Source organism: Cornus florida, unplaced genomic scaffold, assembly GCF_030987335.1.
Source record: "Cornus florida cultivar Cherokee Brave unplaced genomic scaffold, ASM3098733v1 CherokeeBrave_3.0.0_Hap2_Chr03, whole genome shotgun sequence".
NCBI classification, from domain to species: domain Eukaryota; kingdom Viridiplantae; phylum Streptophyta; class Magnoliopsida; order Cornales; family Cornaceae; genus Cornus; species Cornus florida.
Window position 1 is genome coordinate 39,243,923 of NW_026775573.1, and position 22,732 is coordinate 39,266,654.

At 36.5% G+C, this 22,732-nt stretch overlaps 2 protein-coding genes across 2 annotated transcripts; one reads left to right on the forward strand and one right to left on the reverse strand.

The window, feature by feature from the left end:
* Positions 1-481: 481 nt before the first annotated feature.
* Positions 482-19,573, forward strand: LOC132300320 (uncharacterized). Its single transcript, XM_059797344.1, has 13 exons — positions 482-890; positions 4,005-4,078; positions 4,399-4,482; positions 4,729-4,809; positions 5,956-6,036; positions 7,735-7,827; positions 8,998-9,174; positions 9,323-9,390; positions 12,443-12,494; positions 17,520-17,573; positions 17,668-17,760; positions 17,995-18,061; positions 19,119-19,573. Exons 1-13 carry the CDS (start codon positions 749-751, stop codon positions 19,208-19,210), a joined length of 1,158 nt encoding a protein of 385 aa, XP_059653327.1. The 5' UTR covers positions 482-748; the 3' UTR covers positions 19,211-19,573.
* A 148-nt stretch (positions 19,574-19,721) lies between these two features.
* LOC132300322 (annexin D2-like) lies at positions 19,722-21,638 on the reverse strand. Its single transcript, XM_059797345.1, has 4 exons — positions 21,461-21,638; positions 21,083-21,231; positions 20,782-21,000; positions 19,722-20,594 (listed from the first exon to the last, which is right to left on the reverse strand). The coding sequence occupies exons 1-4, from the start codon at positions 21,624-21,626 to the stop codon at positions 20,079-20,081; spliced, it is 1,050 nt and encodes a 349-aa protein (XP_059653328.1). The 5' UTR covers positions 21,627-21,638; the 3' UTR covers positions 19,722-20,078.
* Positions 21,639-22,732: the final 1,094 nt, after the last annotated feature.

Sequence of the window (22,732 nt, forward strand, 5' to 3'; positions counted from 1 at the left end):
TGTTAAACAGAGCAAACTTAAGGGGTGTCATTATTAATTAATATGCTAACTTTCGTCTCGCTGTCAATATCGTCTCGCTGTCAATAGGACAAACCTCAAGAGGTGTGAATGTAATTAACCCTAGATATTATTAAATAATTCATACTTTTTACAAATTATTTAAAAATATCTCAATCTAGTGACACAAATCATTCTCAAAATTTGCATAATTTGAGGTTTGAATTGGTTGTTTTACCTTAAATACAACATATTGCCATATTACATGGTCCATTCAATTTTCACTAGATTCTTCCATAATTGCTCATTCCCTTATTGGCAGCACTCGCTATCGTCCTTTCCAATAGTTGCCTTCTGAACGTAGCACCGTTGACAATTAGACCACAAGCTGACCCAAAGATCATCTATATTACTGCATGTAAAAAAAAAATTTATATTTACTATACCATAAATAGTACTTGTTCTCAAATCCCTCGGATTGTCCAACGAATCCAAAAAACAAACCAAATTGAAATTAAAACCAAAATCTTCGACTCCCAAACAACTTAGAAGTCAGCAGAGACCTTTTGTTCCCCGGCAAACCCCTCCGCTCTCTCTCTCTTCTTTTTAGGCGCCGGCTCTGCTAGAGAGAGAAAGATCGATATATATATAGAGAGAGAAAGAGGGAGAGAGAGGTTCTCGTTTTCATGTTTATATAAATTATATAGATATATTCCGAATTGGGGTTGAGCTCCGATTGTGTGTGGTGGACATGGACAAAGTGTTGAACAGGCTGCGGAACTTGGATGCGTACCCTAAAATCAATGAAGATTTCTTCAACCGAACTCTCTCCGGTGGTGTTATCACCCTCGTCTCCTCCATCATCATGCTCTTGCTCTTCTTCTCCGAGTTCAGTATGTCTCTATATTAAAAGCCTAGGCTTCTATATTTGGGGTTTTAAATTGCACTTTGTTTAATATAAATATATTTTTTTAATTTTGTGTTGGGGCTTCAATTTTCTTAATTAAGTTTATATATTTTTCTTGGGTTGTTGAAATTATTAAGCAATTATTTGTCTTTTTAATCATTTATATGTAATTCTATTATCTTTTATATGCAATTCTCTGTAATGAATTCGTGTTTTGACTACTTGCTTGTCACAATTATACTCTCAAAATTATATGATCAGAGTATGTGACAGGTAAAGAACACTATGATGTCCAATTAAAGTAGGAATTTTTTTGATGAGTCCAATTAAAGTAGGAATTGAATATAATAACCAACACCCTCTTCAATGAGCAATTCTAGTTAGGGTAACTGAGGAAGTTAGATTAACTTGAATTATGTGTAGAGGAGTTTCAGAGTGTCATTTCATTCGGATTGTTTCACCCTGAGTACATTATTAGGTATCTTTAGGATGTTTGTTATTATTGCAAGCTGCCAGTGGAAATTGGAAGAGAACTGTAAGCTTTAGGTAAAACAAAGCCATGTTATAGAAGTCTTAGAAGAGGAGGAAAAGAAAGTTTTTCTAACTGCTAGTGATTTTCATTGGGGAATTCTACCCTTTAGATAAGTTCTGGACCACCTTGAAGATGGGAGCTTTGTGGTATTATAAAAATTATGATTTGATAGGTAAAAGTTCTTGTACCTTTTCTCCTGTAGAGTGTAAACAACAAAAGTGCATGTGAACCTGTTGTGATCAAGATTAATGTGATTTGAGCTGTGGGTATGGATGATGGATGTTACAGGGAACCAAATAGTTTTGGGGGAATGGAATATGATTTATAATCTAGGAATAATTGATAAAACCTGAAATGAAATATACAGTTTAATATGTGCAATAGAAATTCATACGTGTATGCAATTTATCCTGCTTCCTGTAGTGTCAATATCGAAACTATATAGTAAGGAGCCACTGTTGATGATGACATAACCACTGCGTGTGAGAGAGAGTTGATTAAGTTTGCCTTGGAGAAGTTACCAGATTTTTGTTCTTGGTGAAGATTAATTGTGGAGGGACATTTCAATAATTAGACACACCAAATGACATTTAGTGTTTCAGGAGTAACTTCCTGGTGATTGAACTATAAACCGTGAAGTTTACAATTTCATAATAATTCTAAAAAAATGCATAATTTGTATGATTTGAGGTTTGAATTGGTAGTTTTACCTTAAAAGGTCAAACACTATCGTGGTCATTCATTTTTTCTAGATTCTTCAATAATTGTTTCTTCCACTAATGATTATTCTCTTAGGTATTCTCACTAAATGATGACTCTGTAGTGGAAGGAAAATCTCACATGTTTCCTTTTTGTCACCAGATGTCTGATTCGCAATGGGGTGTTACATATCCTCCTTTTCTATTGTTTCCTCATGTTTCTGTGTCGAAAGCTGACCCACCGATCATGTATACTAATACTTGTTCTCATCCCTCGAGTTGTCGTACAAATCTAAACAAACCAAATCAAAGTAACAACCAAATTTCCTCAAACAGCTTAGTAGTCAGCTGAGACTTTGGGGGTGATTGCGGATTATCAATTGCACATGCACGTTATCCATATTAGTGGAAGAAACTAGAACGTGCCTTATCATAGTTCTATTGCTCTCGAGCCGCTGACTACAACATGGATTTACTACCCAACTTGACTTTACCCTAAATAAATCTATATGACTGTTTTGGATGTGTCAATGAAGGGGGCTAGCCTTATCATAGATGTGTTGTCCTCTGCTCATTTGCTATTACTGATAATACTTTTCCCCCCTCTTTGACATACTTATTGTGTGAGTATCGAGTGCTTCCCAAGATGTAACCACGAATTGCGCCTTACAAGGCTTTCTAGGGGAAAGTGGTCCACTCCTGGGCGTTTTTCCATAAATCATCATTTCCCATTGCACACCACAAGACACGACTATGTCCTTTATAGTTGCTTGTAGTGGCTTATGGGCTGCAAATCTGTCTTACCATTTTTCCTTCCGCCGCCTTTATTCTTCATTGATGCCCTTTGAGACAGTATGTTTGCGACTATGTCCGTCATAGTTGCCTAGTCTGGATTATGTCCATTTTGACTCCCCTTGCAAACTTCAGATGGCCATTCTTGAATGAGAGTTCCACCATATTACAACTCTCAAAACTCATTCTGAGGCACTCAATCAGACTTAAAAGGACACAGAAGACCAAGAAAGAAAAAAAAAATGTATGTGGCAGATAAACTTTACCATGATATCCAATGAAAGTAGGATTTTATGTAAAAGAACCAACTTTAAGCCATTCTGGAAAACAATAATGAAACCTTTACTCCGGATTCTTGCAAAAATACATTGATTTCCTGGCAAAGGGGCCATTAGTGCATTCATTACAACAACTTAGTTCAGTGGAATCCCATGGTACCGATTTTGAATGAATATAACCAATCAGCTGCTACAATGCTTTTGACAACTATAATGGTTGACAAGGCCTTCGATATTGCATTACACATGGGAAAGCAGAGAAATACTCTATATGCCAGACGTCCTTTTTATTTCTCTTTGCACAAATATATAGTAAGTATCTACTCTACAAACAAATTAGATCATAGGTAGTCTTTTTCAAATTTGTATAACTGAAGTTCTGTTAGTAGCTACATTTGTTACGAGACTTTACTTGATATTTAAGTGCCCTTGATTAATCAAGGGGCTATCAGTTTCAAATGTAGGTGCATGGTGGATATGAGACCCAACCTCGATTCTGCAACGCTTCATCAATTTTTACTTAACCCAATGTTGCTGTTTACTGTTCATCAAATTTACTTGATCCGTTTTACTTCAAGTGTCTGTTCTCTGTAATTATTTGAAATAATTGAAATTGGACAATTAGAAATTTCATTATTATTATTTTTGAATATTAGTCATGATTTCTTATTTTTTATAACTCTTTAATCAATTCAAATCCTATGAAGTTAGACATTTTAGAAATATTTTGTTCTTATTTTCAAGTATAATTATGATTTCTCATTCATTATTACTTATTTCTGGTTACTTTACGATTGCAGGATTATACCTCCACACTGTTACTGAAACAAAGCTTTTAGTTGATACTTCAAGGGGAGGAACCCTTCGCATCCATGTAAAGACAATTGTTTTACTTGGAAATGCCAATTAAATGCGAATGTTGTAATAATTGTAGCTTTATGCAATGTTGCAATAATCTTAGCTTGCAAGTTGTTACTAGGTTAAATACCTTATGCAGTGTTGTAATAATCATAGCTTTTTTTGCATTCCCTTTCTTGTTATAAAAATTACTCACCAAGTTCTCAACTTTTACCTATGGGAAGTTTTCATGCTAGAAATTGTAGCTTCTAATATTCTTATTTAATCCTTAATTTTTCTTAATCCAGCCAATCTGCGTTTGTTATTAATCCATTTCCCCATTTCTTGAAAATGCAGTTTGACGTCACTTTTCCTGCCGTTCGGTGCTCATTACTCAGCCTTGACGCCATGGATATCAGTGGAGAACAACATCTTGATATAGTAAGTGTGGCTTTTCGTCAATTAATTTTACAGCATTCAAAGTATACCGCTATCATGCATGCGTAATGATGCCTTTTGCTTTAACTATTTACTTTACACCATTTGTATTGTGCCTGACCTTGTTTTACTTGACTGTCGTATTCTTTTCCTCTTCTCCATTTGTATTGCGCCTGACCTTCTTTTACTTGACTGTTGTATTCTCCTCTTACTGATTGGTTATGTACATATCTTTTATTAAACTTGCAGAGACATGATATAATCAAGAAAAGAATTGATTCTCTTGGTAATGTAATTGAAGCAAGACAGGATGGAATTGGTGCCCCAAAGGTTAGTGGATATGTGATTCTGTACTTGCATTTCTTTACAGGCTGTTGTGTTCATATCTTCTATTAGTTGAGACCACACATTTGTTAACGTATTGTTCTCTGATGGATTTGGTTATGATGGTTATATGGCAGAAATGTATCACTCAGGGATTGTCTATATAATTTTAATAAGAACATGCAGACAAATGCCCTCTTGCTGGATTTAGTATTTGGATATTATATCGTAGATAAGTCTAATTGTGTTGCAGAATTTATTTAGTCATAGGCTATAATATATTAGGATGAAGATGATTTAATTTTATTCACATGGTGAACTCTCTGCCCCATTTCGATATCCCTTAATGATATTCCAATCGGATCAAAGTTAAAGAATATTAGTGAGTGGTTCAGTGGTCTGGAGTCTGGACCTAGTCATGAACTGTGGTCTAGTGGTTTGGAGTAGCTTTCCAGTGTGATGCCTGGGGTACCTTTTGATAGATTGCATGGCCGTGCACATAGTTCTGTGGGATTGATTGCATTGGGGCATGAGCAGTTGGCTTAGTGCTTGGTGATGTTTTTGGCTATCCAAATTGGCATGTAGGATGGACGTGCGGTAATTCATTAGGCAAAGTAACACATGGTTATTCTCTTTCATGGAGTGGCACCATGATGAGCCTGCTGCTATTATAGTACTAATGCTTGTTTCAGTTTGTTCTCTCTCTTTTGGTTTGGAAATGAAGAAGTAGCATTATGAAACACTGTTTTTTGTGAATCTATCTGAAGCACTTATAAAAACTACCTGAAATACATAAATGTCGAGCATCAACAACATAAATTTCAAGTAACTGTAATACTATGGTAAAGTAACACATAATAGCCAACTGAGTTCAGGCTAAGTAACGCATAACAGCCAACTGAGTTCAGGATTTCACAAGAAGTCAAATGCTCCAGACATAAAAATTTATGGATTTGACTCCATCTGATGCAATTAAAATGTAACCTGTAACATCTACACACAACAATGGTCTTTTAAGCATTTTCTTCCAGTTATTGCATATTGGTTCATATTGATGCGTCTTTGAAATTTCTTTTTGCCTTTACTTACTGGTTTACTTACTCTCTTTCCCCCCTTAACTACTTATTTATTTATTTGATTATTTTCCTACAGATTGAGACTCCTTTGCAGAGACATGGTGGCAGGTTAGGGAAGGATGAGAAATATTGTGGTTCATGTTATGGTGCAGAAACGGTACTTTTGCTTTTTTGACTCCCTTTCTCTTGATTCCCCTTGTGGCCGAGTCATGTTATAATACCGAGCCATGTGATAATACTATATGTCAGATACTGAAGGTGGACTATCAAACTGGTTAACTCGAAATGTCTGCCATGTTCTAATAGATGTAAAGTACGATTGTAGTTGGTGTGATCAGTGATGTGGATATAATCTTTTCTTAATAGTTGCAGCCTATATGATCATCATAATCACCACCATCATGCAAAATTATGCTAACTATTTATTTGGAAGTTCTCTACAGTGGCCATTCTTTCTTTCTCCTTTACTGTTGACATTTTTTTTCCTTCCGCACTACAATCTAGATCTTTTCTTGCTGTCCTAGTTCTTCTAAAGCCTTTATCCTGTACCAAAGCATTTTAGAGTTGGTTTTTTGGAGTCTTTACTCACTTCTATAACCCTCATGACCTATTTGGAGTTACTGCTGTAATGTTTCCTCTTATACTCGTATCACAGACATTGCCCTTTTGAGTTCTTGGTTTCTAATATGCTTTACCAACATGAAGTTTTCTTCTTTAATATTGGCTTTCCAAAATAAAATATCTATAGACATGATTGTAGTGTAATGAATGTTAATTTCTGATTTGAGATCTCTGTTATGAAGGTTCCAAGTTAATGTTAGTTATTGATAATAATGGCATCTTTCAACCTGGTCCGTGACTCCTTGACCTGCATTTGCATCCCCGAAGCATTATTATTTGATTAATAAGGTGAATTGCAAACAAATAGGAAGAAATTGAGTATTAGGTGATCAAGTTGTGTTGGAGACAGGGCCGCCACAACCTCCTGTCCTGGTACTCTGCTAATTCCAGGGTAATGTAACTAGTAACTTCTATCAAATCTCAAGATTCAGTGAACTTCATAAATCTACTAAAAAAAAATGAGTTTTTAATACCATCTCCACACCCCTCTTCCTCTCCGTTCACCAACAAGTTGCTTTTGTCTGAGTAGGCTCTGTTTGTTTTCATGATGAAAATGTTTAGTAAGTAGTGGAATATTTCTACCTAGTACATTTTCCGAATCCTGAAACCAAATGGGCCAAGAAGTTTAAACTCTCTGGGGAGCCTGCTAATTCTTGTTCTGGATCCTTGACAGTATTCCCTGTTTCTGGAGTATAACTTGTTGAAATGTCGCTAATATGCTAAAAAGATTCTCTCTTAAAGTTGGGAGTGTTTAGTGTATGTGCATCAAACTTAAAACTTGTCTTGGTGTTCATAATCAAGTGAATATGTGACACTTACATGGTTTGTTGGGAACAGCCACTTGATGTCCAACTTAAGAGTTCATCTATGCGTCAGTATTAACAGATAGTTTTGATCAGATTTTATTTTCTTACGGTTTTTTTTTTTTTTTAAACAAAGAAACTTGTACTATTGAAAAATTTAAAATGAAAGATTCACATGTACTGGGGTCATCATTCTAACGGACTATCAACCCTAGATAGTTTTGCACAGTGAAAATAGTTTTAAGACAGCGATATAACGTGCCGAAGTTAACTGGAAACATGTCTCTCATTATTGTTTTGGCCTTTTTCTTGGAAAATTTGTCTTCTGGAATCTGTTTTCATAGGAAGTTTTATATCCCAAAATTTTGCATGTAACTTCTAATAAGCCGTTTGTTTCATGACTTCTCTCAGTTTCTTTATTCTCTTTACAGGCAGATGATGATTGTTGTAATTCATGTGAAGAAGTTCGCGAAGCATATCGAAAAAAAGGTTGGGGTATGACAAATATAGATTTGATTGACCAGGTTAGCCCATATTCAATATCTCAATTTTATTATTCTTCTTTCTGGTGGCAGACGATTGTGAATTTGACATGAGTTAGGATAAGAAATCAGCTAAAACACAAAGATGATTAGTTCGAAGATTAAAAATCTTCTGTTGGTACGGTAAAGTCAAACAGTATTCTTACCATCGCTGTTAACTGATGGCATAGTTTTTGGGCCTGGGAGGAGTTCCTTTCTTAACTATTCCGTATCTCTGCTGAGAGATTCTACGGTGGTCTGGGTCTGGTCTTCCCTTTTCCTATTTTGAATAAAATATTAGTGACACTTCATCTAATTAGACTTATGTCTTCTTCTTCAAGCCCCAGATAACTTTAAGGGTCTTGTATTGGATCAGGAAACAAAACAATATATTCACCATTATCATGATAAATATATTTATTTTTTTGGGCTGGGGAGGAGTTTCTTCCATCAAAATCCTTTATTCCTTATGTGAAGCCTTTCTTTTTCTTTCTTTTGTTATAAAAAAAATTTGTAGTAATCACCTGAGAAAATTATATCTTATTCTTTTCTTCGTCTGTAAGAATTCCTTCAAGAGAGAGGGTGACTATACACTAGTGCAAAAAAGAATGATACAGATGATTAACACAAAATGACCCAATTATGACACTGACGTGGAATAGGAGCCACATAACTAACATGCAACTTTGGATACTGTCTTGGTGACGAATGAGGATCCAATCTCCATATTTAGGTGCCTTGTGTTTTTGGAAGCAGCACCCTACCTGGATTTGTGATTATGGGCATTAAATACTGTGGCCCCCCCCCCCCCCCCCCCCCCCCACAACACACACACCCACACAATGCAAACTTCATTAACCAAGCAGCAAGATACAAAACCAGAAGAGGACATAGATACAAGGAACTTAGTAATGTTGCTTCAGCAACTTAAATGATTTGTCCACAGATGATTGTGTTTTGATAGTGGTGCCTGATCTTACTTGGCCCTCTGCTCAGGCATAGAGTTGTCCAATATCCTATTCATTGCACTTTATGGGTACAGTGAAAACAATAAATTAGACGTGACAGGCACCCACTTTTTCTACTCCTATTGTCCATATATGTAGTTCATAAGTCCTAAGTTTGGGAAAATCATTAATATTTTCTTTGCCACAATGTGGCCCTGTCGTGTAGTGCAAAAGAGAAGGTTTCGTTCAAAAAATTAAAGATGAAGAAGGTGAAGGTTGCAATATTCATGGATCTCTGGAAGTTAACAAAGTGGCTGGGAATTTTCATTTTGCTACTGGGAAAAGCTTTCATCAGTCAAATTTCCTGCAAGATTTGCTGGCCTTTCAACAGGACAAATACAACGTAAGATACTGTCAATAAATATATTTTATTATGAAAGATTTATTTTAATTTCTTTTGATGGGCAGCAATAATTTTGCTCATTTCTTTTGTTTTCCTTTATTTTGTTTGTATTTTTAGTTGAAGCATAACTTGTTGGTGCATTAAACAGATAAGTCACAGGATCAATAGGTTAGCCTTTGGAGACTTCTATCCTGGAGTTATAAATCCCCTTGACGGGTAATTTTTTCTTTTTTACCTTTAAGAACTATTTCATTATTAGACATGTTTTTTTTATCTTTCACTGGTGATATATGAGTTCAGGCCTTGGTATATGGCATCAATGTCTTTCTGGTTGGGACAAAAATGAAATAACAATATATTCTGAAGCATGTTAAAATGCTGGAAAATTTAAATGCCTTTTAACCAAATTTGGTTTGTGTACTCGAGCATATTCTAAGCAGAGTGTAGTCTATTCCCTTGTTTATGCTTGTTTGTAAAAGTTATCTTACAACAGCTGTCCATCTTTATGAGTAAGAATCACTCCTATCCAGTGATGCTTAACCTATATTACAACAGCTGTCCGTCTTTGTTCAAAGTGCTAATCTTTGTTGTTAATACTGAGAGAATACAGAGCGATTTTATTTGGTATAGGTCAGGAGATACTATTAGATACCATCTTGTTAATTGGGAGATGGTTTGTGGATCAAGATAAAAAGTTGATTTATATAAGGAATAGCGGTCATTAGGAATAAGCCTAACTAGAGAAATGGTCATTGTGGTTCCTAAGGAGCAAAACTTGCTTTGAAATTTAGTTATCAGAAACAAGTAAGGTCTTCTAAAAAACAGGTGGAAGCCAGTAATTTTCTATGGACAAACTATCCTTGTCCTTGAAAGGCCGTATTTTAGGGATACTTGGATTTCGACCATCATGTTGGATACAACATTGCAAGTAAGGTCTTCTAAAAAACAGGTGGAAAGCCAGTATTGTCTATGGAGAAACTATTTGTGTCCTTGAAAGGCCGTATTTTAGGGATACTTGGATTTTGACCATCATGTTGGATACAACATTGCAGATTGGTCTGGAATTTGTTCGTAGGACTTGACTTCATTGCATGTTATTTTTGGACGCTCTCTCCGTTTCTTTCCTTCTATTACAACTTGTCTTTCTCACTTCACCGGTGCGTCGTTCTCTCTCCAGTATATGTGTCCAAACCATCTAAGTGCACTCTCTCTAATTTTCTCACCATTAGGTGCTACACCTAATATTTCTCACTCTCATTAGTTACCTTCTCTTCTAGTCACTCCACAGTCTCCACTCATCCACCTTGTCATTCTCATTTCTGCTACATGAAGGCATTGTTCTTGTCCCTTTTTAGTGCCCACTGCCTAACACTCTGCCCCATACAATATAGTTGGTCTAAATACGGTCCTATAAAAATTTTATTTTAGCTTATTTGTTAATTCTTTTATCACATAATATCCTATTAGCTTGCCTCCATTTTGTCCAATCTGCAGCAATTCTACTAGCTATATCACTATCTATCTCACCATCATTTTGTATTATCGATCCTAGGTACCTAAATTGGTAGTTTTGAGCAACATTTTGGTTTCGAAGTGCTATCATTATATTATCAACATCCAAATCTTTGTTAAATTTATACTCCATATACTCAGTTTTAGTTTCAACTAATTCTCAAGCCTTTCGATTCTAAAGCATTCCTCCACATCTCTAGTTTTATTGCTAGGTTCTTTTTAGAGGTATCTAAGAGCACAATATCATCCACAAACATTATGCACCATGGAATCTCGTCTTGGGAGTCTTTTTATTATTTCATCTAAGATGATTGCAAATAGATATGGGCTTAGCACCAACCCTTGGTGTAATCCTACGTTTATGGCGAACTCACTAGTATCACCACATGGTATGGACTTTAGTTGTAGTATTCTTTATACATATGTTGGATACTTTTTATGATTTGTAAGGGGCTTGTTTTATTTGTAGGGCCCACCAAATTATATCTCTTGGGCCAATCATATGCTTTTTCTAAGTCTAAAGACCATACGTAAGTTTTGTTGCTTACTCCTACATGTTTCAACTAATTGCCAAAGTAGGTATATCGCTTCCATTGTTGAACTTCCCAGTATGAATCTGTTTTGGTTATCCGATACCATGGATTCCTTCCTTAGTCTTTGTTCTATTACCCTCTCTCATAATTTCATTGTATGGCATATTAATTTAATTCCTCCATAGGTTCCACAATTTTGTACATCTCCTTTATTTTTGTCAAGTGATACTATTGTACTTCTCTATTCAGTTGGCATCATACCGTGTTTTAGCATGTTGTTAAACAACTTAGCCACTCAACTCCTATGTTTCCTAACGTCTGGCAAACCTCTATGGGAATATTATCAGGATTACTCCCCATCTTCTAAAGTGTGTCTTCTACCTCCTCCTTGGTGATTTTATCTATCATTCCTATGTTAACTTCGTTTCCTTCTATGTCTTCTCTAGGGTTCTCCTCATTTAATAGATTTTGAAAATAATTCCTCCACCTATTTAATATGTCATTTCTTTGACTAAAATTGTGTATGCATCTAATTCGAGTTTGGTAATTAGTTGATCTATCCCTATTTTATGCTAATTTATAAATATTTTTCTGGTCCTCTTTTGTGCCTAATTTTCTTACAAGACATTTATGAGCTTTTTTGTCTGACATATAGTTTTTCATATAAATATATATTTTTGATAATTTATTAATTATTTTTCTATGGGAATCCACCGTTGAATATAAATGGAGACTCCAAGTTTTTGATAGATCGTGTGAAAACCTGAGATTTTGGATCTTGGCTCTATGCTTTCCTTATGCTGGAGACCTTAGATTTATTGAACTTTTTTAAGGCTGATATCTGATTTATTGGTCAAAAAAATAGTTACCACATTACCTTCTAGAGGGCTCTTTAATCCCCTGTTAGGGATTTAGATTGGGATTGTAAACTTCTCTGTGCACTTGGTTTGCTGATAGCTTTTATCGATGAAGGATTTTTCATCCTTCCTGTAGTTGGTAACCGTGTTCTCCTATTGTTATTTATATAACTATATTTTTAGTTGTTCCTTTTGATATTTAAAAAATGTTATTCCCTTAATCAATTTGTATGCTTTTCAATTAAATCTCAAAATGTGAAAAATGTTATATATTCTTAGATTTGGCATCTGAATTTAAACTAGTCGTTTGACATCATGTTCTGTACTGACAAATTTTTCTTCTATCCTTTTCAATTGTTTTTTCAGGGTGCAATGGGTTCAAGAAGCACCAAATGGAATGTACCAGTATTTTATCAAGGTATCATATCCTCTGGAGATTCATCAGTTTTGTTTCCATTCTTTTCTTGTTTAGGATAGGAGTGAAAAATTGAAATTTAACACCACAAAGTTAGTACTTCGGTAATATCATTGAGCTGCATATTATTTGGATGCCCATAGTGAAATAGCCATCCATCACCATTTCAACATAACTACAAGTGCAGACCTAATAATCTACAAAATATTGATGTTGATGATGGTTCCAATCCTGGACCATTTATTTAACTTAATAAAAATATTTTTAATGCATTAATGTTCCTTATCACTTCAACATAACTACAAGCGCAAACCTTATAATCTAGAAAACATTGGTGTTGATGATAGTTCCAGTTCTAGGCCATTATTTCACCTAATAAGGATATTTGTAATTGTAAAAGTATCCAAGATATGTATATGAATACAAAAACTAAAGTTTGTACCACATGTGGTGACACTTGTGAGTTTTCCATAAACGTAGAGTTACACCAAGGATCGGTGCTAAGCCCATATCTATTTACAATAATCTTAGGTGAAATTACAAAAAAAAATATTCCAAAACGAGATTCCTTGGTGCATGATGTTTGCTGATGACACTGTGCAGTGTGCTCTTGGATATCTTTAAAGAGAACATAGCAATAAAATTAGAAATGTGGAGAAATGCTTTAGAATCGAAAGGATTGAGAATTAGCCGAACTAAAATCGAGTATATAGAGTGTAAATTTAATATTGATTTGGACATTAATTTTTTTGATAAATAAAAGAATATTATTAAAAGATGCTCAAGAGGGGAGCGAATCCCAAGGAAATACAAAAGAGCACAAAGGTCTCAAGCCTTCAAAGAGGCCAAAAAATCAACAATTTCCTCCAACGATCTATGATCTCTCCTTGAAACCCAACAAAAAAGAGTGGAAATAATCGAGAATTTAAGCACCGAAATCGACACCGCCTTTCCTTCAAAGTATCTCCTATTCCTTTCAAGCCAAATTCACCACCACACACAAAGCGGCGTAGTTCTCCACGCATCCTGACTGAGAGCCTCCACATGGCAACCTCTCCACATCTCAATCAACTCTCTAGTAGATCCTGGCATAACCCAATAAAACCCAAATAAGCCAAGCATCAAATCCTAACACTCTCTAGCCAAAGAGCAATGAATTAGAAGGTGATCTACAGATTCCTCATCACGAAGACACATATAACAATGATTGACCACCACCTGGCTTCTCTTTCTCAAATTATCCTGGGTTAAGATCCTACCCAGAACCGAAGTCCACACAAAGAAAGCCACTTTGAGAGGAGCCTTAGAACGCCAAACAGACTTCCAAGGAAAAAGAACTCCAGGATCAAAAGAGAGGCACTTGAGAAAGACCTCACCTCACCCCCTTGGAGTTTGCGACCCAAGACCAACAATCCGAATCCTCCACCACAAGCCTCTGGCAATATAACAACTCCAAGAGACGAATTGCCTCATCAATCTCCCAATCCTGAAAGGCATGCCTGAATCGAACATCCCAAACCAGTCTCCCATTATCAAGATGATAACAGTTAACCACCAAGGCCTGCCTATCCGAAGCAATCCTGTGAAGCTGAGGAAAGGCAAGAGCAAGAGGAGTTTCACCACACCACACATCCTCCCAAAAACAAATCCTCCTCCCATCTCTAAGACGAACCGAATGCGCTAGGAAAAATCATCCCAACCCTTCCGAATAAATTTCCAAACTCCCACCCCCCGCGGATTTCTAACTTCCAAAGAGCTCCACCCTCCTCTCATCTCTCCAAAACGACAAGCCACAACCCTCCTCCAAAGCCAATGTCTCTCCACACCAAACCTCCACAACCATTTTCCAAGAAGGGCCTTATTAAAAGGCACCAATCTACGAAGACCCAGCCCACCATTCCGAATAGGCCTGCATACCTGATCCCATCTCACCAAATGGAACTTAAACTCTTCACCTCTACCCCCCTCACAGAAAATTACGCTGCAACCTCTCAATCCTCTCCGCAACTGAAGATGGAATCTGAAAGAGAGAGATAAAATAAGTGGGAAGGCTAGAGAGGGTACTCTTAATCAGAGTGACCTTGCCGCCCTTGGAAAGATATTGCTTCTTCCAACCTGCCAACCTTCTCTCAAATATATCCACAACTGGATCCCAAATCCCCACACACCTCGAAGGAGCTCCCAGAGGCAAACCTAAGTAAGAAATGGGAAAAGCACCAGTGCGACATCCAAGGATGTCAGCAAAAGTCTCAATCTTAGGAACCTCCTTAACCGGCACCAAAACACTCTTGCCCACATTCACCTTAAGGCCGGAGACAACTTGGAACCAAATCAAGACACATCTCAGATATCTAATCTGGGACACATTCGCATCACAAAGAACCAAAGTGTCATCAGCAAACATCAAATGAGAGATCTCCAACTGAGAAGCAGCATCCCTGCCCACCCGAAAGCCTCTCACAAGACCCAAATCAGCAGCCCTTCGCATCAATCTACTAAGGGCCTCCATCACAAACAAGAACAAGAAGGGGGAGAGAGGATCCCCCTGTCTCAAGCCCCTTGAGCTAGAGAAAAAACCGGTAGGAGCACCATTAACAAGGATCGAAAAGCGAGCACTGGAAGTACAAAACTGAATCCATCTCCTCCACCTATCACCGAACCCCATTCTCTCCATCAAGTACAGAAGAAAGCTCCAACTCACATGGTTATACACTTTCTCAATGTCCAACTTACAAAATGATGGAGAGATAGATAATGATATATCACTAATAGAATTGGAGCGGTTGGACAAAATGGAGACAACCTAGTGGGATATTATGCGCTAAAAAAATGGCAAATAGGCTAAAAGGAAAAATTCTATAGGACCGTTGTTAGACCATTTTTGTATGTAATGGAGTGTTGGGCCCTAAAAAGAAACAAGAACGACGAATTCATGTAGCGGAGACGAGAATGTTAAGATGGATGAGTGGAGTGACTAGAAGAGATAAGAGTCGCTAATGAAAGTGAGAAAAATTAGGTGTGGCACCGTTTGGTGAGAAAATTAGAGAAAATAGACTTGGATGGTTTGACACTTACATCGAAGACCTAGCAACGCGCCGGTCAAACGAGGGAGAGGGCAACCAAAAATAACATGTGATGAGATTATTAAAAATGACTTTAAAAAGTTAAATATAGTAGGTGAAATGACATGTAATAGAAAAGCTTGGAAAGAGAGAATTCATGTGGCTGACCCCATTCATATGAGATTAAGGCAAGGATGATGATGATGATGATGATGATGATGAAGGAGGATATTTGTAATGCATTAATGCTCAATTTTCTTTGCCTCCATAAATTTTTTTAGTTGTCATTTTCTTAATGAAAAGAATGTTACAAAAGAGGCAACCCTCATGTAAACAGGATGTATAAATAAATTAAAAAAAAAAAAAGACCTGACATGACTCGCCACTGTAGGAATTGCCTTGTGAAACACAGAGATAACATAATTTTTTTCAGAAGGACTGCCTCTCCAAACTTTTAGTCCAGGTTACATGGACTTGGTTTGTTCATCGGCTGAGGGTCTCTTAAGTGCCAGATTTCGTCAAATCCCAAATCTTATCATCTGGGGATAAGTGTCCGAAATTTGGATACGGGTACACTACACACACTACGCATTTTACTTTGAGTAGTAATATATAATATCCTATTGCTAAGTAATCAAGTAAAGGATTTTAGCAGAATTTTTGTGCAGATGTCTACAAAAAAAAATTTTACCTTCAAAAGTAGCAACTCATGTCACACTTCCTATAGAGGGATCAAAAGGAAAAAAGAAAAAAAAAAAACCCTGGGCTCCACTCACTGATCCACATAGCCACCTTCATAGAGAAAACTCTTATCTATAAATCAATCTCCTCCGACCAATCTGAACTTTAAGTAATAAAAGTGAGGCAGTGCAGCCTCCACCTCAGCTTCTTTTTATAATTCAAAATTTGCACACTGATGTGGACTTCCTGACCAACCAATTAAACCTTCTACCTTTGAAGATAAAATTGAAGCTTCAAAGGAATATCCTGCTTGAAAGTTCATTCTTTGTTTTTTTCCGAATTGGTGTTAAAATCCCTTTCCAAGGCCCACTCAATTGCTTCCCTCGCCTTACTGCAACCTTGAGCAATGCTTATCTTCCAGACTTGCGTTGAGTAATTTTCTTTCAAAAACAATTTCTCTGTGCAGCATACCACCATAACCGTTAACTTAGAGCTTTGTTATTGGCCACCAATGGATGAATTTCCATGTCCCTCATATACTTGGACAAGCAAACAAACTCCCACTTAATGAGGTGCCATTTAGATTCCACAGTGGAACCACTCCAAACAATTATTGTTATTAATAACTATCATGCTCTCTCTTTTTGAAATATATGATCCCGTTCTGGTCTTTGTTTGAATCTTGCCACATCAGGCTCTCAGATAGATTTGACTAAATAGTGCCACTATCGAAAACCCCGAGTATGAGGTAGGAAATTTCTCCGATCTCTTATTGCAAGTTGCTAGGCAAGTTACTGCATCATCCCCCTCACCCACTGGGCGACAATTCTCTCTAATCGGCGGCTTATCCCGAGCCCAAACAAAAAAAAAAAAAAAAAAAAAAAAAAAAAAAAAAAAAAGTGTCATCTGCTACAACAAATAGGTGAAGTTTCCTGCTTAGCTCCAGCATCCAGTGCAGAAAACCTTCAGAACACCTCTTGAAGAACCATTTCTGGTTTTCAGGGAAGAGATGGATTTGCAACTTTGACATTGTCTATGGTAAAAAAGGATCATTTATGAGAAAAGTTGACAACACAAAAAGGATCATTTATGAGAAAAGTTGAAAAATATTTGCCTTATATGACCAGATTATTGGAATATGGATTCTTAAGCCTAGTTGTTTCTTTCTTTTATCTTTCTTGTATATGTGTGAGTATTGGTCTGGGTGCACAAGCACATGCAGTGTTTAAAATTATTAATGCTAGAAGTGAGGATATTGAGGATATTTTTTTGTTTTATTTTTCAGGTGGTCCCTACTATATATACTGATATTAGAGGGCGCACTATTAATTCAAATCAGGTATCTCTAGACATTTTGAAGATGGAATCTTCTGATTGTTTTGTGTTTTCATTGATCGTGTCCTAAGATACATGATTGACATTGGCATGTTTAGTTCTCCGTGACAGAGCATTTCAAGAGTGCAGAAATGGGTCTCTATCAATCTCTTCCTGGGGTTTTCTTCTTTTATGACCTTTCTCCTATTAAGGTTCGTTTCTTTTTTCATATCAAACCAGCTAGGACACAATTCTGCAGCCAGGAGCTGTCACTGATGAAATTTTCCATTTTTGATTTTTTTATTCCTAGTGAAGAACTCGTCCTGAATCCTGATGCAAGATGAGCACACAGACACACGCATAATTATAACGATATTTTGCTAGAAAGTTAGTGGATGTGTATTTGCCGTCTGTCTTATTTTCTAGATGACGTTTACTTGTTGCAGGTGACATTCAAAGAGGAACATGCATCATTCTTACACTTTGTGACACATATTTGTGCAATTGTCGGAGGTAATATGAACTCTTAATTCATTAATTCAGTCCATAATCCTCTCCTTTTGTCATTGTTTGTACTTGCATAAATGTCAATTGGTCACCAAGAGAGAGTTTCTGGTTCCATGACCCACATAAATAATTTCTGTAATAACGACATTCCAAATAATAGAATGTTAGAAAATTTGATGCATCAAATAAGTCGAGAAAAGAAATACATGGTTACATGACATACATGAAAGGGGTACAGTAAGAGAGGAGATACATCCATCTCAATTATGAGTGTCTAACTGCTACTCCAGATTCATTTTATCCTAACCATTTTAGTCTCTAGTTTCCTTTTATCCATGTTATATTTTCGGATCTACCAGTATTGGTGATTTTTTTTGGAAGGTAAGTAGTAACCACACACCCCCATGCCTCCCTTTGGGGGAGTAGGGGCCTGTACCGCTGGGCCACTTGGCCTTTGGTGAACACTGGTGGGATCACCAGTATTGGTGAATTACAGAGTAGGAATGGTCACGGTGATGAAATGCTGACATGACATCTTCTGAGAGGGAGGGCTGGGTGAGGACTTTGATTTTTACTGTTGGAAAAGAAAAACGAAACACATCCTACTTTGGACTGATTTTAAATTTGTAATAGCCCGTAAACAAGGCTATGTAAAAGTGTTGATGAAAGTAAACAATGAGATATACACTGGTGAGATATATTAAAGATATCAAAATTTGAATTTGAAGATGCCATAAGCTGCAGGTAATGCAGCCAGCGGCCTAAGTGACTTTTCCCGTTTGGGCTGTGATCGCTAGCTGTAATATGCTATGGATATTGACTGTGAAAACTATAAAACCTTGGGCTTGAATCTGAGAAGAAGTCGGTTTTGAAAGATCTTGTGTGTGACCTTTTCATATACTTTGTTCTATAGTTGGTTTTGTGAAAATTAGAGGTTTCAAGATTTTCTCGTGAGATTTCATAGATTTCTGTCTGATGATTGGTTATGCTCTCTATTGCGTCAACTTTAATGAAATTTCCTTTTTTTTTTTTTTTTTCCCTGGTTAATTTTTTTTTTATTCAGGTGTATTCACAGTGGCGGGAATAATAGATTCATTCATATACCATGGTAGAAGGGCTCTGAAGAAGAAGATGGAAATTGGCAAATTCAGCTGATACTTTTGACCATTGTGCATGTATTGCTGCAGAATCCTGGTTGGCTTTAGGCTAATTGTTTTGGACGGAGGGAAACATCGGAACTTATGTCACTTGAGGGCCAATGGCTAAAATATGATTTTGTAAAAATCGTTTGATTAATCGATGTGGTTTTTTAACGATGCCATTGAATCGACCTCTTTTCGGTCTCAGTTATTCAATTCTAATTTAAATTTTTTATCAGGATATTTGCTCAAAAAACAGTGTAGTTTCATGAGGCCATGCTAATGGTTAGACTTCCGAGGTAATATGTATGATACGGTTAAAGTGAACCCCGACATTAAAAGCATGGAATGCTATGGGATGTTAATTTTTTGGTGTTCATCTTTCATATTTATACGAAGACTCGTATTTTTCTGAGGAGAGAAAAAAAAAAAACAGAAAAGAAAAAAAAGTGAGAATTGTGTACGAAAAAAAAGTTGTGAAAAATGGAAAGGAACTATTACTCCTAAAAGGGGGAGACCCAAGTCCTTCAGCTTCCAGCATATGAAAGAAAAGTGTTGTCTGAAGGGTAAAAATGTAAAAAGACATGGCATCTCCTTACTTTCCCTCCCATCTTTTCCTTTTCCTCTTCATCTTTCATTTCCTCCACCTATGAAAACTGTTTTCCTCCCACTATCCATTCACACCAACAAACCAGAGGCATCATTTTACAATCACAATATTAGAAAAGAATAACCTATTACAATCTTTTAAATCTCTCATTTGCAATACAGGGTAAGCAAACTATATAAAAACTAATACAAGCCTAAAGCTGAACAAATACACAAACATGAACCTTTATTTTTCATATCACAAGGATGATTAAAATAACAATACATGTGAGAATTCAACCTTTGATCAGTCCAACCAAGAAGTCAGCCACAATGCCACTGGCTTTATCCTTGCTATTGTTGAACTCTTTCCTCACAAAATTCTCCAGAGAGCTCCCTGTTTTGGCTGCATAACTCCTGCTTATCTCCTTGATGTCTACATTTGATCGCGTAATTATAATTCGGGTTAAGATCTCTCTAGCATCACCATTCTTCAACCTTAGTTGCTTCGCCAAGAATTTTTCCGGATGTTGTATGCATCGGATCACAATCCGAAGTTCCTTCCCAAATTGCCCACATTTGCTTCGCTTAAGCGACTTGGAGAATTCATGGCCATAGAGTTGTTTGTAGGACACCAAAATGGCTTTAATTTGGCCAGTGTTTCTCTGACTTACAAGTGAAATCATGGTCTTCTGGTCAACAATTTTCCCACTCTCCATTGCTTCATAGAGTGTCTTGGCGTCACACATTGCCATGCTTGTATCAACTTTGCCACCATAGTTGCGACATGACTTCAAAATTGCCAGCAGAATCTAATAAGAGCATGAAAAAGCTACAATTAGATTATCATTATAAACTTTTTAGCACTCGATTTTGATACGAATATTTGATTCCAAATATACACTAATGCTACGTTTGGTAACTTAGAATCTACGTAGCTTTCCACCAGTTTCAATTTCAAGGCGAGAAAAGCTACCAAAGGCAGCATATATACTATACCTCTTTGAATCCACCATTAACTTTGAACGCAACATCCTGGTCAATGTTAGAGTTGTATTGGGAGCTATAAGTTTGCTTAATGGATTGCAGCTCTATTGATGATCTTGTGCATGCAACTTCTATGAGGGTGTTAAGGTTCACATTTCCTCCATAGAGTGAATTTCTCATTGTCTCTGCGTCGCGCTCTTGTGGTTCACTCATTCGAAGATAAACTGCCCTCTACACACACAAGAATCTAAATTAATTTTCACTTTGATACTCAAATCACATCATCATATGTTAAGAAGCAAAAAAGACTTACAGAATACAGGTTGTTCTTTTGAGTTTTTTTGAGAACTCGAAGAAGATCTTGATTGTATAGCACGGTATATGCTTGACAAATGAGCTTGAACTCGTTCAAATTTCTGCTCATAAGGATCTCTGCAAGCTTTTGCTTGTTCACGACGTTGTCTGTTTATTCATCACCATTAGAATCGAGACATGAATTGAATTTCCATCTAATATGAACAGTTACAAGGACATGCTTTGACATAACGGTAAAGTTACTCTATTATAACCTGAAGATCAATGGTTTAACCCTCCCAAGACCCTACAGTGACAGTCGCCTCGTGCACTGGACTAGCCCCTTATCAGCAGTTATAAAACCAAATTAAAAGACGATAAAAGATCAAGGCATTACCTGAAAGGTAACTGTGGAGGAATTGACAGTCCAATTCATATTTCTTAGAGCCTTGAAAGGTTTTGGTGCTCATTTCCAAAGTCTTTCTTTTTCCCTTTTTGCCCTTTCCTCTAGCTAGTTGATAGAGTGAAGTGTTGTATGCACGGAAGGAGTGTATGAGTGCCATTTTATAGGGAGGAAAAAGGGTTGTTTGGCTTTTGCTTCACTAAAGAATATTTCACTTGAGGTTTGGCTTTTCCTTCACAAAGAAAGAGAGGAAATAAGAGCCACGTCCAAAGTGGAGGAATATATATGAAGGAACATATCCTCAATTCCAATATCAACCGTACCCTTTCTACCATACTTCACTTTCACACGCCAGCTTACTTCTCTTTTCCTTGACTTGCTTAAACAAAAGCATTACAATATTACATTATCACAGACAAACACACACACACACACACACACACACACCAACAAATATATATATATATATATATATATATATATATATATATTGTCAAACTTATTAGTGGGATGCATATATGTCCCACACGGTTCTTGAGTAAAAAAAGCTTGTTTACATGTCTTAGTGCTCATCACACAATTGTGTGTCAGCTTTGGAATTTCACACGCTTTAAGTGACACTTAAAATCACATATTCGTACGAGCTAGTAACTACAACTTGTGATTAATAAATTGATCTCCAATTTGAAACTAGAAGATGGACTAAGTTTATTCATTTTGAGCAAAACTTGCTTAGTGTTGGACAACTTATGAAACATGGATATTATAGTTCACTTTGAGGCTAATAGCTGCATTGTTCATTATAGAAGTGAGTCATGACTCTGGCATGGAATACTTAGACATTTGAATTTTCATAGTCTCAAGTTATTTTTTGCATTTTTTATTTTTTTTGGGAGGTAGTTGTTTTCGGATGTTGAAGGGTCAAATGTCCACAACCTTCAAGTTACATGGTCAAAATGTTTTTCGGATGTTGAAATCAGTCGAATGTTCGCAACCTTCAAGTTACATGATCAAGAGAAGGCCTTTCTAATGTTGAAATCAGTCAAATGTTCTCGACCTACAAGTTACATGATCAAAAGAAGGCCTTCCTTGAAATCTGTCAAATGTTCTTAACCTTCGAGTTACATGATCAAAAGAAGGTTTTTCTAATGTTGAAACCGGTCAAAATGTTCTCAACCTTCAATCTACATGATCAAAAGAAGGCCTTTGTAATGTTAAAATCAGTCAAAATGTTCGCGACCTACAAGTGACATGATCAAAAGAAGG